The sequence below is a fragment of the Mugil cephalus genome, chromosome 15 (genome assembly GCF_022458985.1).
Source record: "Mugil cephalus isolate CIBA_MC_2020 chromosome 15, CIBA_Mcephalus_1.1, whole genome shotgun sequence".
Lineage (NCBI taxonomy): Eukaryota > Metazoa > Chordata > Actinopteri > Mugiliformes > Mugilidae > Mugil > Mugil cephalus.
In genome coordinates, this window is record NC_061784.1 from 24483681 (window position 1) to 24499474 (window position 15794).

Consider the following 15794-nt stretch of genomic DNA (forward strand, 5'->3'; position numbering starts at 1 on the left):
AGTAAAATATTAAAATTGAAATATTAATAATTACTATAAAAATTAATGGGATTTAATTAACATTAAATCTACCTTGGGGCCCCAGACAGCCAATTTACCAAAACTTTGTCTCATACAGGTGGGTATGCTAACTATCAACACAGAACCTTGATTAATAATTAACTTAATAATCACAAACAATGTCACCTTATTAATAGCAGCAAATTTGAAGGATTTGAGAGTTCTACAGCGTAGAGGTTTGCATATTCACTCTTGTACATCATAAACAGATGAGCAAAGCTTCAAAGAAAGTTTATTGGAAAGATCAATCAAACATTGGCAAGGTTGAAATATGCTTGGAGTTTTGCGTCGTTACCAAGGTCCAGTCCAGTGGAGGCCTCTGCTTTGTGCAGGACTCATGGAAGCTGGAGAGAGAAGAGCGAGGAGCAGCAGCTCCTGTTACTGTGAGAAATGAGTAAGAATGATGGGAGAAGAGGGTGAGAAGAGGAGCATCTCTCCCTTTTATTGGCTTTATGACCTCAGAGGTCTTGGCCATACAGTGACCAATGGGGGTCAAGAGTGGAGGTTTCATCCCTAGGTGAAAAAAGGTGATGGCTGCTGGGAGGTTGTGTTCAAAGGCCTTCTTTATCTGGGGGAAAAAAGGGGCCCGTGCAGCCTTGTCCTCCATTTTCAATGGGTTGAGTCCCAACATTGAAGACACATCTTTACTATAATACTTAAGTATTAAGAGTTTCTTCAGGTTTTACAGTGAACACTACACATTGTAACATAAGAAAAGTCCAAAGGGCCTCTCTTCTGAAGGTTATAATCTGATCAATTTCTGATAAAGTTTTATATTTAATTTAAAATACCTCAAACCTTAACAGTTATGTTGTGCTAACACGATATTAAGAGAAAGTTCTTCTTTGAGCCTATGCAACCCTCTGGAGGACGTCCTCCTCCTGCTGAGGTAAATGACCTGGAAGGCAGAAAAGCTGCTTCTGGTTTGTTCTCCAGAGGAGATGATTTAAAGTTAGCACAACATGAAAAATTGTTATCTATGGTATATCTTGTCTGTCTTTTAATGTGAGGACTACAGATGGAAAATAAAAATTAGCTTTGTGCTAAACCTAGCACATTGACATGACGTCATGTATTTGTACTGAATGTTCATCAATGTCCTCATCAAATAAACAGTAAAGAAAGAAATTGAAAACTGAAATTCCTGAAAATGTTCAAATATGCTATTAGGTATTTTATGTAGCACATGATGAATAATTGCTGAGTGGAGGTTAACATTGATTTATTACAGTTTATTTACCCGTAGATCTCCGACAGTCACTGAGTTCCTGGTGAACAGGATGAGAATTTTCTCTCTGACCGTTTTGATCTGTAGCCCGTAGATGATGGCGTTCATGGTGGGGGGGACCACATGGAACATGATGGATGCCAGTTTCCTGTGGGCGGACAGCTGAGGGAAGCGGTGGAGGATGATGATGATGCTACCTGACACTATCATGATGATGTACATGGCCAGATGGGTGGCGCAGGTCTGCAGTGCCCGGCTGTTCACAGACTTGTTCCGGCTGCTCAGACACACCATGGCGATCCTCAGGTAGGTGAGCACGATGCTGCCGAGGGACGAGCCGAGCAGCACCACGGTGTAGCCGAGGCCGTAGATGTTGTTGATGAGGACGCTCTCACAGGAAAGCTTGAACAAGGAGGCGTTGTCGCAGAACGGGTTGAAAATGACCCTCCTGCAGCGGGACAGGCGGATGCTGAGGCCCAGCAGGATCGTTACCAAGAACAAGGACACGGCCCAGGCCGCCACCGACAGCCCCGCCACCATGCGGGTGGTCATGATGGTGGCGTAGCGCAGCGGGTTGCAGATGGCCATGTAGCGATCGAACGCCATGATCATGAGCACGGTGTGGGTGTTGCTGGCGTGAAAGTGACCGCAGAAGGCTTGAACCACGCAGTCATAGTAATAAATGTAACGCTCTGAGCTCGGAAGGAAGACGTCGCTCAGCAGGCGGGGGATGATGGTCGAGGCCCCGAACGCATCGTTGATGCTCATGTTACAGAAGAGCAGGTACATGGGCTGATGGAGGCTCCTGTCCGTGAAGATCAGCACCACCAGGCCCATGTTGGACACCATGATGAAGACGTAGAGGACGAGGAGGATGACGAAGGCTGGAACAGAGGACTGCGGGCCGACCATTAACCCCTCCAGGATCAGGACGGCTGTGTCTAAAGTCTCGTTTTCCATCGTTCACGGGGTTCATTTAAGCCTGGTGTGGACAAAAGAGATTCAAAGATTCAGAAATATCAAAAAAGGAAAGATTGCAAAGACACTTTGTGAATAAATGAATAAATTAAAACGTATATTTGAATATGGAGATCAAACATTGACAAACAGGATTCAGTATTATCAATCAATCAATCAATCAAACTTTATGTATAGAGCACTTTGAAGTTAAGGAAACACTAGACAGATAAAAAAAACTGCATAAATTATAATTATAATGAATAATTACCTAAAGGATGAAAAATAAATAAAATTCAGTCTAAAAAGGTCAGTCTCTAGATTGCTTAAAAAATGTTCACATTGTCTGTTTTCCTCAAGACTTTGTTGTATTCTCGACGTGAGCATTAGAAGAAATATGTGTTTTTTCCAAAAATGTTCCATTATCACTTATATCACTTAGGCAATTATGTTGCAAGGCTAACGATATAATACATGATACATTTAAGAGCGAGAGATATTTAGATATTTAGCATCATGAGAAGGTGGGACGAGAATTTTCTACCTAAGATTGAAGCTGCAAAGCTGTCGACGCACGCATCAGAGGAAAGTGACTCTGAGAACATCTAAGGCCGATGATTCAATTAAAACAGTTTGAAAAGTGTGCAACAACGTTCAAGTTAACTTTAAAATCGAGATTTAAAGATTAGAGAACAAAAACAAAATAGGTTGATCCTGCAACATGCCTGAATAAATAAAAAGAGTATGAGAGTTATAAGAGGACATTTAAGAGAGAAATGAAGTGTGACTGAACCAGGATCAGGAGACTCTTCTGGAGCATCACGACCTGCCGACATCTGACACTCACCTGATGACGTGAAACTTCTCCACCCACGTCTGAGTCTGGCTGGTGTTTTATAACTATTGTGGTTGTTGTTGTCCCGAAGGAGACGTCCTGGAAATAGTCTTTATCCACATCAAATAGCCACACTGAACACAGCACAAGCACTGTCACTGCAAACAATATGCAGCATCTACACACAACAATGTAAATAGCAATGAGCCATAATGGGACATGAATGTATGAACATATGTTGGATGAGAGTGTGTTGCACTTGTTCAACTTTGTCAAATGTACTTTTAAAGCTACTTTATTCGTTTTTACACTATTTTCTATACGTACAAACTCTATCTTGGCAATTTAGTTGTTTCCACAACATTGGCAATTCATTCAATCATTCAATCATTCATTCATCCCAGCTAACAGTATCTATTAATAGCTTCCTAGCACAGCTAGCAGTATCTTTTCATAGCTTCCTAGCCTCCCAGCTAACAGTATCTTTCATAGCTTCCTGGCCTCCCAGCTAACAGTATCTGTTCATAGCTTCCTAGCATCCCAGCTAACAGTATCTCTTCATAGCTTCCTGGCCTCCCAGGTAACAGTATCTGTTAATAGCTTCCTACCCCAGCTAGCACTATCTCTTCATAGCTTCCTACCCTCCCAGCTAACAGTATCTTTCATAGCTTCCTGGCCTCCCAGCTAACAGTATCTGTTCATAGCTTCCTGGCCTCCCAGCTAACAGTATCTTTTCATAGCTTCCTGGCCTCCCAGGTAACAGTATCTGTTAATAGCTTCCTAGCCCAGCTAGCACTATCTGTTCATAGCTTCCTAGCCTCCCAGCTAACAATAACACCTCCTGATTGGCTGATGAGAACATTCTCCAGGTTCTTGCCCTACAGAATTCATGAGACAGTTAATATTCTTGATTTTCTCTACTCATATTCTCGTGATATCTCTAAAACACCTTGAGGGAATTTTTCAAAATGTTCATTCATAGTGGCGTAAAGTAGAACTGACTCTAATATTTATTTATTTGTTTATTTGTTCCTTACATTTAAGTGGACAACAGAATTTGTACATAAATGCACATTACACTTTCAAATCAACATCTCCATGAATGAAAAAGGAGCAGCAAGAGGAAAATGTCTCTTATATTTGTCTGCCCACAACTTGTTGAAATGATGATCTGAACAAACAGTCAACCTGTTCATCAAAAACACTTTCATTAAATTTATTCAAAACATCACATATCCCCCGAGTCTGCATGGAACCTTCAATGTGACTAGTTTTAAACACTTCCAGCCTTCCCCTCTGAACCTTATGTTTGGCTACACAACACTATGAACTGTTGATAGTTCCCTCAGGGGCAAAAAATGTGGACTAAGATGTTGCATAAATGGCCTTACTAGAGGATGTAGCATGTGGAAGCTGTGCAAACACCAAGGCCATATTAAGAGTTTCTTCAGGTTTTACAGTGAACACTAGACACTATAACATAAGAAAAGTCCAAAGGGCTTCTCTTCTGAAAGTTATAACGTGAAAAATATGTTTTATATTTAATTTGAAAGACCTCCTTGTACAACATTAACACTTATGTTGTGCTAACTAGACATTAAGAGAAAGTTCTTCAATATTATTGTTTGCTTTGAGACTATACAACCCTCTGGAGGACGTCCTCCTCCTGCTGAGGTAAATGACCTGGAAGGCAGAAAGGCTGCTTCTGGTTTGTTCTACAGAGGAGATGACTTTAAGTTAGCAGAACATGAAAAATGCCCTTGAACATGATTTCATTGTCATCTATGGCAGTGTTTCTGAATTCTGGTCCTCGGGACCCACTGCCCTACACGACCGGAACTGAGAAACACTGATCTATGGTGTACAGTCGCCTCCAAAAGTACTGGAACACTAAGGCAAATTCCCTTGTTTGTGTTGTTCACTGAAGACATTTGGGTTTAAGATCAAAAGATGAGTATGAGACCAGAGTTCAGAACGTCAGCTTTTATTTCCTGGTATTTACATTGAGATGTGTTAAACAGCTCGGGATATATCACCATTGGTATTACACCACAGCATTTTTAGGTGAACAAAAGTAATGGAATAAATGATCTTAAAGTAAATAACATTTAATGTTTGGTAGTATAACCCTTCCTAGCAGTGACGGCCTCCAGCCTGAGACCCATTGACACCAAACTGTTGCATTCTTCATGTGTGAACTATTCCAGGCTTTTACTGCAGCTTCTTCCAGTTCTTGTTTGTTTCGGGGGGTTTCTCCCTCCAGTCTCCTCTTCAGGAGGTGAAATGCTGCTCAGTAGGGTTAAGGTCAGGTGACTGACTTGTGCAGTCTAAAACCTTCCACTTTGTTCCCTGATGAAGTCCTTTGTTTTGTAGGCAGTTTGCTTTGGGTCATTGTCCTGCTGCAGGATAAAATTCCTCCTCATTAGTTTGGATGCATTTCTCCGTAAACTGATAAAATGTTCAGAATTAATTCTGCTGTTACCATCATCAGTTCCATCATCAGTAAATATGAATGAGCCTGTTTCATCACGCCCAGGCCATGACATGACCTCCACCAGGCTTCACAGATGAGCTTATGCTTCGGATCATGAGCAGTTCCTTTCTTTCTCCATCACTGTGGTAGAGATTAATCTGGTCTCATCAGTCATAAGATTGTGTTCCAGAACGTTTGTGGCTCATCTCTGTTCTTCTTTGCATGTTTCAGTCTGGCCTCTGATTCTTCCTGCTGATGAGTGGTTTGTATATGTTGGTTTGGCCTCTATGTTTCTGTTCTGAGTCTCCTCTAACACTGGACTGTGATTCCTTCACCCCTGCACTGTGGAGGTGGTTAGTGATGTCACTTACTGATGTTTTAGGGTTTTTCTTCAGCTCTCACCATATTTCTGTCATCAGCTACTGTTGCTTTCCTTGGCCGACCTGTTCCACATCTGTTGCTCAGTTCACCAGTAGTTTCTTTCTCATTCAGGACGTTCCACATTGTTGTGGTGCTTTGCCAAATGTTTGTCCAGTGGCTCAGATTGATTTTCCTTCTTTTCTGCCATAGACAGCTCTCTGATCTTCATGTTGGTTTATCCTCTTTAACAAGAAATGCAACTTTATAGGTTTCAACCCAGGCCAAACAGTAGACCACTCATGCAGCTATTTACTGTTTGAACAATCGACCTTAAAGGCAACACCTGGTCAACAACAAACACCTGTCAGTCACATGTTCCAGTAGTTTTGCTCACTTGAAAAATGGGTGGGTTCAAACAAAGGGTGGTATGTCCTGAGCTGTTTGACACATCTGCATGTAAATACCAGGAAATAAAAGCTGACGTTCTGAACTCTTGTCTCATACTCATCTTTTGATCTTAAACCCAAATGTCTCCAGTGAACAACACAAACAAGGGAATTTGCCTTAGTGTTCCAATACTTTTGGAGGCGACTGTATCTTGTCTGTCTTTTAATGTGAGGACTACAGATGGAAAATCAAAATTAGCTTTGTGCTAAACCTAGCACATTGACATGACGTCATGTATTTGTACTGAATGTTCATCAATGTCCTCATCAAATAAACAGAAAGAAAGAAATTGAAAACCAAAATTTCTGAAAATGTTCAAATATGACTTAGGCAGTTTTGCTATTGGGCTAACGATATTTTATGTAGCACATAGTGAATAATTGCTGAGTGGAAGTTAACATTGATTTATTACAGTTTATTTACCCGTAGATCTCCGACAGTCACTGAGTTCCTGGTGAACAGGATGAGAATTTTCTCTCTGACCGTTTTGATCTGTAGCCCGTAGATGATGGCGTTCATGGTGGGGGGGACCACATGGAACATGATGGATGCCAGTTTCCTGTGGGCGGACAGCTGAGGGAAGCGGTGGAGGATGATGATGATGCTACCTGACACTATCATGATGATGTACATGGCCAGATGGGTGGCGCAGGTCTGCAGTGCCCGGCTGTTCACAGACTTGTTCCGGCTGCTCAGACACACCATGGCGATCCTCAGGTAGGTGAGCACGATGCTGCCGAGGGACGAGCCGAGCAGCACCACGGTGTAGCTGAGGCCGTAGATGTTGTTGATGAGGACGCTCTCACAGGAAAGCTTGAACAAGGAGGCGTTGTCGCAGAACGGGTTGAAAATGACCCTCCTGCAGCGGGACAGGCGGATGCTGAGGCCCAGCAGGATCGTTACCAAGAACAAGGACACGGCCCAGGCCGCCACCGACAGCCCCGCCACCATGCGGGTGGTCATGATGGTGGCGTAGCGCAACGGGTTGCAGATGGCCATGTAGCGATCGAACGCCATGATCATGAGCACGGTGTGGGTGTTGCTGGCGTGAAAGTGGGCGCAGAAGGCTTGGACCACGCAGTCATAGTAATAAATGTAACGCTCTGAGCTCGGAAGGAAGATGTCGCTCAGCAGGCGGGGGATGATGGTCGAGGCCCCGAATGCATCGTTGATGCTCATGTTACAGAAGAGCAGGTACATGGGCTGATGGAGGCTCCTGTCCGTGAAGATCAGCACCACCAGGCCCATGTTGGACACCATGATGAAGACGTAGAGAACGAGGAGGATGACGAAGGCTGGAACAGAGGACTGCGGGCTGACCATTAACCCCTCCAGGATCAGGACGGCTGTGTCTAAAGTCTCGTTTTCCATCGTTCATGGGGTTAATTCAAACCTGGTGTGGACAAAAGAGATTCAAAGATTCAGAAATATCAAAAAAGGAAAGATTGCAAAGACACTTTGTGAATAAATGAATAAATTAAAACGTATATTTGAACATGGAGATCAAACATTGACAAACAGTATTCAGTATTATCAATCAATCAATCAATCAAACTTTATGTATAGAGCACTTTGAAGTTAAGGAAACACTAGACAGATAAAAATAACTGCATAAATTGTAATTATAATGAATAATTACCTAAGGGATAAAAATAACTAAAATTCAGATGAAAGCGAGTCTAAAAAGGTCAGTTTCTAGATTGCTTTTAAAAATTTCCACATTGTCTGTTTTTCTCACGACTTGACACAGGCTTCCTTTCTTTATTTAATGATAAGGAGATGAAACAGAAACAACCCGCAGACAAACGGACAAACTCAGTCATATCTGCAGCTAACAGACACATCCATCGTCCACACGTACAAACAGCTGCAGAGAACCAGAAGGATTTAAGGTTCTGGACACCTTTAAATCATTCAGATTAGAGAACAAAAACAAAATAGGTTGATCCTGCAACATGCCTGAATAAATAAAAAGAGTATGAGAGTTATGAGAGGACATTTAAGAGAGAAATGAAGTGTGACTGAACCAGGATCAGGAGACTCTTCTGGAGCATCATGACCTGCCAACATCTGACACTCACCTGACGACGTGAAGCTTCTCCACCCACGTCTGAGTCTGGCTGACGTTTTATAATTAGTGTGGTTGTTGTCATCCCGAAGGAGACGTTCTGGAACAGTCTTTATCCACATCAAATAGCCACACTGAACACAGCACAAGCACTGTCAATGCAAACAATATGCAGCATCTACACACAACAATGTAAAGAGCAATGAGCCATAATGGGACATGAATGTATGAACATATGTTGGATGAGAGTGTGTTCCACTTATTCAACTTTGTCAAATGTACTTTTAAAGCTACTTTATTCATTTTTACCCTATTTTCTATATGTACAAACTCTATCTTGGCAATTTAGTTGTTTCCACAACATTGGCAATTCATTCAATCACTCAATCATTCATTCATCAATTTCAAAGCCAACAGTTGTCCCTCCTACATTTCCCATGATGCAACTCGAAATTGTTGTCAAAATGTTAAATGGTCCCTTTCTGTGTCGTTAATGTCTGAACTCAATGACGAGGCAGAAACTTTCCATTCGTCCATGGAAGATGTTACTGAGGTTGTGCTGCAGATGTTGATCAGTGAAGGCCTGCAACACACAACCTTGAGCTAATGTGGCTAATGAGATATGCAGCTATTTCACTTCCTGTGGAATCCAAAAAAACAGATTTAAATTCACACTCTGTAGACTTGACAGTTTCGATTCTGAAGTTCAGACTCTGGAGGACAGAGTTTGGTCATTCTGTAACTTTCTAGCTTCCTAGCCTCCCAGCTAACACTATCTGTTCATAGCTTCTTAGCCTCCCAGCTAACAGTATCTATTAATAGCTTCCTAGCACAGCTAGCAGTATCTCTTCATAGCTTCCTACCCTCCCAGCTAACAGTATCTTTCATAGCTTCCTGGCCTCCCAGCTAACAGTATCTTTTCATAGCTTCCTGGCCTCCCAGCTAACAATACCTTTTCATAGCTTCCTGGCCTCCCAGGTAACAGTATCTGTTAATAGCTTCCTAGCCCAGCTAGCACTATCTGTTCATAGCTTCCTAGCCTCCCAGCTAACAATAGCACCTCCTGATTGGCTGATGAGAACATTCTCCAGGTTCTTGCCCTACAGAATTCATGAGACAGTTAATATTCTTGATTTTCTATACTCACCTTCTCGTGATATCTCTAAAACACCTTGAGGGAATTTTTCAAAATGTTCATTCATGCTGGCGTAAAGTAGAACTGACTCTAATATTTATTTATTTGTTTATTTGTTCCTTATATTTAAGTGGACAACAGAATTTGTACATAAATGCACATTACACTTTCAAATCAACATCTCCATGACTGAAAAAGGAGCAGCAAGAGGAAAATGTCTCTTATATTTGTCTGCCCACAACTTGTTGAAATGATGATCTGAACAAACAGTTAACCTGTTCATCAAAAACACTTTCATTAAATTTATTCAAAACATCACAAATCCCCCGAGTCTGCATGGAACCTTCAATGTGACTAGTTTTAAACACTTCCAGCCTTCCCCTGTGAACCTTATGTTTGGCTACACAACACTATGAACTGTTGATAGTTCCCTCAGGGGCAAAAAATGTGGACTAAAATGTTGCATAAATGGCCTTACTAGAGGATGTAGCATGTGGAAGCTGTGCAAAGTTGAAATGACAAAGTGTGAGTGCAAAATCACAAGTAAAGATATCTTCAGTCCATTCTGGAAAGGCATGCAGGGATTAAAACCTTGTGTACTCTTACATGTGGGCGTGGCCATGAGTTTGTTTGTGCTTAACAACATAAGAAACATTCAGAAAATGCTGATCTGATTCCCTGCTGCCTCACCACTCCCTCCTTTCCTGCACTTTCTGTCTCACTCGGACAAAGCTACGTTCTCAGTCTAGGGTAGAGGGCCGCATGTTGCCTGTCATAGCTCTGATGACCAAAACATTAATCATAGCTTGTTGACCACCACGCTACTGACATATTTGTTAAAGCACCCTGAGCATCATTTCACAGCCATTAAACCTACAGTGTTGTTGCGGAACAAAGCTGTAATCTTCTGCCTGACCTCTTTAATTTGCAGTCCGTAGATAATAGCATTGAGGGCCGGCAGGGCCACATGACCCAGGACTGCTGCTACCTTCCTGTGGTTGGACAGCTGAGGGAAACGGTGCATGATGACGATGAGGAAGGCTGACACCACCAGGATGACGTACACAGCCAGATGGGTGGCGCAGGTCTGCAGTGCTTTGCTGTTCAGAGCTTTGTTCCGGCTGCTCAGACACACCATGGCGATCCTCAGGTAGGTGAGCACGACGCTGCCGAGGGACGAGCCGAGCAGCACCACGGTGTAGCCGAGGCCGTAGATGTTGTTGATGAGGACGCTCTCACAGGACAGGCTGAACAGGGAGGCGTTGTCACAGAATAAGTTAAAAACAAGCCGCCTGCAGCGGGACAGGCGGACGCTGAGGCCCACCAGGATCCCCACCAACACCAAGGCCGTCCCCCATGCCGCCGCCGTTAGATTTACCACCATCCGGGTGGTCATGATGGAGGCGTAACGCAGCGGGTTGCAGATGGCGGCGTAGCGATCGAACGCCATGATCATGAGGACGGTGTGGGAGACGCTTGCGTGGAGGTGAACACAAAAGGCCTGGAGGGCACAGTCGATGTAATAAATGTAGCGCTCCGACGCTAACAGATCCCTGAGCACATGAGGGACAATGATAGTGGCCCCAAAGACGTCGTTGATGCTCATGTTGCAGAAGAGCAGGTACATGGGCTGATGGAGGCTCCTGTTCCTGAAGATCAACACCACCAGGCCCATGTTGGACACCACAATGAAGATGTAGACAAGAAGGAGGAGGACGAAGGCTGGAACAGAGAACTGAGGGCTGACCTTTAACCCCTCCAGGATCAGGACATCCTCACTGAAGGACTGATTTTCCATCTCATCTGTCATGTGAGAAAGAAGACTTAGTGTTACCCCAGCTCAAATAAACACATAAAAACATAAGAATAGTACACTTAATGAGCTTATTCATCCATATGCCAGGAACTGAAGCATTTCCATTTTTGTAGGATAACACATTTATGCAGCACATTACTGTATTCAATGTAAAGCATCTTTGGGTATTTAGAAAAGCACTGTATAAAACCATTGTGTTATTATTACCTTGCAAATAATTGATTTAAACTGACATTTGTAAATTTTAAAAGATGCCCAGAAAACAGAGCATAACATCAGCAGCAAAATCTTCAGATAAGACAAAAGAAGCTCTTCTAAAACCTATAAAATACCTTCAACATGTTCAGGAACAGGAACAGTATTTGAATGAACCACAGTGAAGCAAACACAACAAATATAACGCAGCTATGATCAGTCCCAACCAACTGTTTAAAAAGATTTAGTCAGTGTAGGAACACTGCTGCTTAGCCCCCGTTACCTTCTGCAACACGACCGGCCTCCAGCTGAAGCAGCCGTGAAGCTGCACTCACTTTTATTTGGTGCATTGACGCAACAATGAGCTGATCAGGTCAAACGTTGTTTAGCAACCACCAGCACTCAGCAACGAGACACCGTGGGTTCAGACAAAGTATTCAGACAGATACGACTTCACTTTACTGTGTTGATAAAAAACGTCCTTTATGAAAACCAGTCGACTGACGGATTGTGGGAAAATGAACTGACTGGACTCCTTAATGGACATTCCAGTAACATCTGGCCTGGACACCACTGATCTGGTCTCTAGAGTCCAGGTGTGAAGGCTGATCTGTTCTCGGTCCACATGTGGAGGTGGTCTGGGGCCCATGTGATCTCTAGTGTGAACCCACAGTGAGTCCTCAGTCCCATTAAAGACCACCCACTCAACTGGTTCCTAAATCTGGATCATGTCCTCAAGTCACCAAACATGTGTTCCTGGTTCTGGTCCAGTGGTAGGTAGAGATCCATCAGAGACAGCAGCTGATACAATATTCTACTGACCACATGGTGGTGCTGCTGCTGATTTACACACACACACACACACACACACACACACACACTGAGTTAAGACCACATGTGCTGGCTGGGGCACATGTGGAGACACATTTTAATTAATACCAGGTGTCAACACAGAAACTAGGAGATGGACAGGAGAGAATGGATGTCAAATGATTAAAATGTTTCATCAGATTAATATTATTTTTAATCTCTATTAAATCTCTGCTTAATCTGTCTCGAGCAGTTTCAACTAAACAACTTGAAACAAGTCAACAACTTTTTGTGTCTTTTTTTGTCCACCATGTGTCCACATTAATGTGTCCCTGTTGCTACGGAGACAAACTAACTTGTTGACATTGTCCAACCAGAGGAGAGCTGACGCTTCTTATTGAGAACAGTCTCTCCCAGTGAACAGTGGCTGCAGGAGTGGACACATATTAGCAGCAGCATTGGCAGCTTGTCTTTGTCTTGGTTTGTCTTGGTTTGTCTCCAGCTGTTAGCCGCGTTAGCCCAAGTGCTAGCAGAATCCCCGACTAACATATGCTTGGCTTGGTTAATGTGCTATTTGAAGCTGGAAAGAAAACTCCTTCCTGCAGAGTGTGATAATACTTTATGTGTCTCCACTAGTCCCTCTTGGTTTCTTTGTCCTCAAATGTCCCATGGAGAGGACCAACGTGCTGTTTAGCGTCTTCCATCTTTATGGGTTGGTTCTGCTGCCTGTCACTACCGGATCAGCTGGTGCTAACGCTAACGCTACTTGGACAAACTGAGACACGTTCACAGTCGTTCTGCTGCAGATGCTTCATTAATCACATTAAACAGATGATGGATTAATTAATGTTAATGCGTTAACTTTGGCAACCCTACGTTTAAGATTAAAACTCCAAACTTATTCATCCATCTCCACCGTTTCTGAACATGTGAGCAAACATCCATGCGTTTCCACTTACGAGGTGATGAGAACCACTAGAGTTCATCTGACACTGTTCATTTGTTTATTTCTTATGAGTACATATTAACATTATTTCTGTATTTGTGTTTTTAGCATCACTCTGGAGGAACACCAGTAAAACATTAACTTTTGTACAGGTGCATTATGGAACAGGGCCAGAATAGGGGTGTTTTCTGTATTTTCTGTGTGTGGAGTAACACACACAGAATCTGACTTTAACGACTAGGCTAGTGATGCCAGCTAGAGGAGTAGAAGAGTGCTGGTTCTTTCATTTCACGTACTGATGGATTTGTCCAACATGTACCAGATATGACAGTAGAGCTCATTTAAAATCTTTAATTATTGGAATAAATCAACGATGGAAGAGATTTAGGGTCACACAGTAGTAGTAGTTTTTTTTTCCAACATGCACTTCGAGAAAAAAGTTGAAATACAAACCATCTGTACTCAGGGTGAGCATGAGGTCTTTGGATAAAGTTGTTGGGATCCACAGGGCCCTGAGCAGTGTTTGTGTTTTGTGTAGACCTGGCTGCATGTGAACTCTATGGGTGGATAGAGACACACTCCTCCCTAGTATCTGTTTACTGATTACCTCTGTCTATATTACAGTTACTCAGTATTTATATATTATATATAGTTCCTATGGGTAACAGTCCGTGACCCCGAGTGCAGAATTCTGTTCCATCTCATGCTTCTGTTTGACTGAGAATGACAAATAAAAATCATTGAATCCCTGAAAAAGGCAACAGTGTGTGACCATATCTAGGCAACTGTTGACATGCAACAGTCCAACATAATATATCAGCAATATAACTGAAAAATGAATCACAATGCAAGTTTAAATTCTTACTATTAATTATTATTTAAGGCCCAATACTCTTCCACGGAGTATCGCGGTACCATACGCATACGGAGCTGCCGGTTTGAAGGTCTACTTTTTTCTCAACAATGAATTTAGATTTTTTCCTAAGCCGGTGGCCCATTTTTTCTTATGGGTGACCCTAACACTCTCATAATCAACAGGGCAGTTGAAGGTTAGAAATGTCTCTGAGCACATCTGGACCAGTAACAGGTTAATGAAACAATGTGTGAATTTAAAACAAAGAACAGCACATTTCTCATCAAATCAATGGGAAAACTTTGTTTCCATTAAAGAGGTGACACAGCCTTTTTGGACTGGAACAACTTTGACAAGTAGTTTCGAATCTCTTTTGACTGAACTCCGTAGATGATGGGGTTGAGGCTGCCGGGGATGATGTGAAACAAAATGGCGCACAGTTTCCTGTAGTCTGAGTACTGAGGGAAACGATGCAGAGTGATGACAATAAATCCAGTGAGCAACATTATCAGATACAAGACCAGATGAGTGCTGCAGGTCTTCAAGGCTTTACTGTTCAGAGACTTGTTCCTGCTGGTCAGACACACTACTGTGATCTTAGTGTAGGTGATAACCATGCTGCCGATAGAAGCTGAGAACAGAAACACGGTGAAAGTGAGGCCATAGATGTTGTTGATGACCACACTCTCACAGGAGAGTTTGAACAGAGAGGCGTTGTCACAGAACGGATTAGTGATCAGAGTCCTGCATCGGTTCAGTCGGAGGGTCAGACCAAGCAGAACCCCGACCAGAAGGAAGGCGACTCCCCAGGCAGACACCGTCAGCTTCACCACCATCCTGTTGGTCATTATGGCTCCGTAGCGCAGAGGATTGCAGATGGCCACGTATCGATCAAAAGCCATGATCATGAGGACAGTGTGGGACGTGGTGCCGAACATGTGTGTACTGAAAGCTTGAACCACACACTCATAATAACTGATGAGACGCTCAGACGGAGGCTGCAGGATATCTACCAGCAGACGGGGAACCATGATAGAATTCCCAATAAGGTCATTAACAGGCAGGTTGCAGAAGAGAAGGTACATGGGCTGATGAAGGCTTTTGTCAATGAAAACCAGGACTACTATGCCAATGTTGACCGTCATGATAATGAGATAGAAGAGGAGGAAAAAGAAAAAGACAGGGTAAACAGAAACCTCAGTCACCTTCAATCCCTCCATCTGGAGGGTGAAACTGTTCAGGGTGTAGTTTTCCATCGAAACCTGAAACACAAGAATGTTTTCCAGATAAATATTAAACAACAAAAGAACAGAAATTTTAGTAGTAGGAGTAGTAGAAACAGCTTCAAAACATTGTCTATTAGTCCAAAAAGGCAGAATATTGAGAACCCGAGTAGCTTCTTCAGTTCTGAGAGACTGGTGGGAACCTCCGGTTTAAACCAGGCTCTTAGAACTGTTGAAGCTATTCGGATGAGAGGTCCATTTTTAAAAGACTGTTGGATTATCATGACCTGGATGACGAGAATCTTCACAGACATTACCTGTTAGTTTTTGCAGTTTCTTCGTACAGAGGTGACAAGCCACTGGTGAAAAAACAACGGCTGTCTCTTCA

General features: G+C 42.8%; 4 protein-coding genes across 4 annotated transcripts; all 4 read right to left on the bottom strand.

The window, feature by feature from the left end:
• Positions 1–1285: 1285 nt before the first annotated feature.
• Positions 1286–2248, bottom strand: LOC125021646 (olfactory receptor 52D1-like). The gene has a single exon (XM_047607769.1). The coding sequence runs from the start codon at positions 2246–2248 to the stop codon at positions 1286–1288; it is 963 nt and encodes a 320-aa protein (XP_047463725.1).
• Positions 2249–6656: 4408 nt separating this feature from the next.
• Positions 6657–7902, bottom strand: LOC125021509 (olfactory receptor 52D1-like). The gene has a single exon (XM_047607617.1). It carries the CDS (start codon positions 7729–7731, stop codon positions 6769–6771), a length of 963 nt encoding a protein of 320 aa, XP_047463573.1. The 5' UTR covers positions 7732–7902; the 3' UTR covers positions 6657–6768.
• Positions 7903–9052: 1150 nt separating this feature from the next.
• Positions 9053–11361, bottom strand: LOC125021508 (olfactory receptor 5B17-like). The gene is made up of 2 exons (XM_047607616.1): positions 10457–11361; positions 9053–9194 (listed from the first exon to the last, which is right to left on the bottom strand). Exons 1-2 carry the CDS (start codon positions 11359–11361, stop codon positions 9098–9100), a joined length of 1002 nt encoding a protein of 333 aa, XP_047463572.1. The 3' UTR covers positions 9053–9097.
• A 2737-nt stretch (positions 11362–14098) lies between these two features.
• Positions 14099–15439, bottom strand: LOC125021517 (olfactory receptor 52N5). Its single transcript, XM_047607628.1, has one exon. The coding sequence runs from the start codon at positions 15437–15439 to the stop codon at positions 14495–14497; it is 945 nt and encodes a 314-aa protein (XP_047463584.1). The 3' UTR covers positions 14099–14494.
• Positions 15440–15794: the final 355 nt, after the last annotated feature.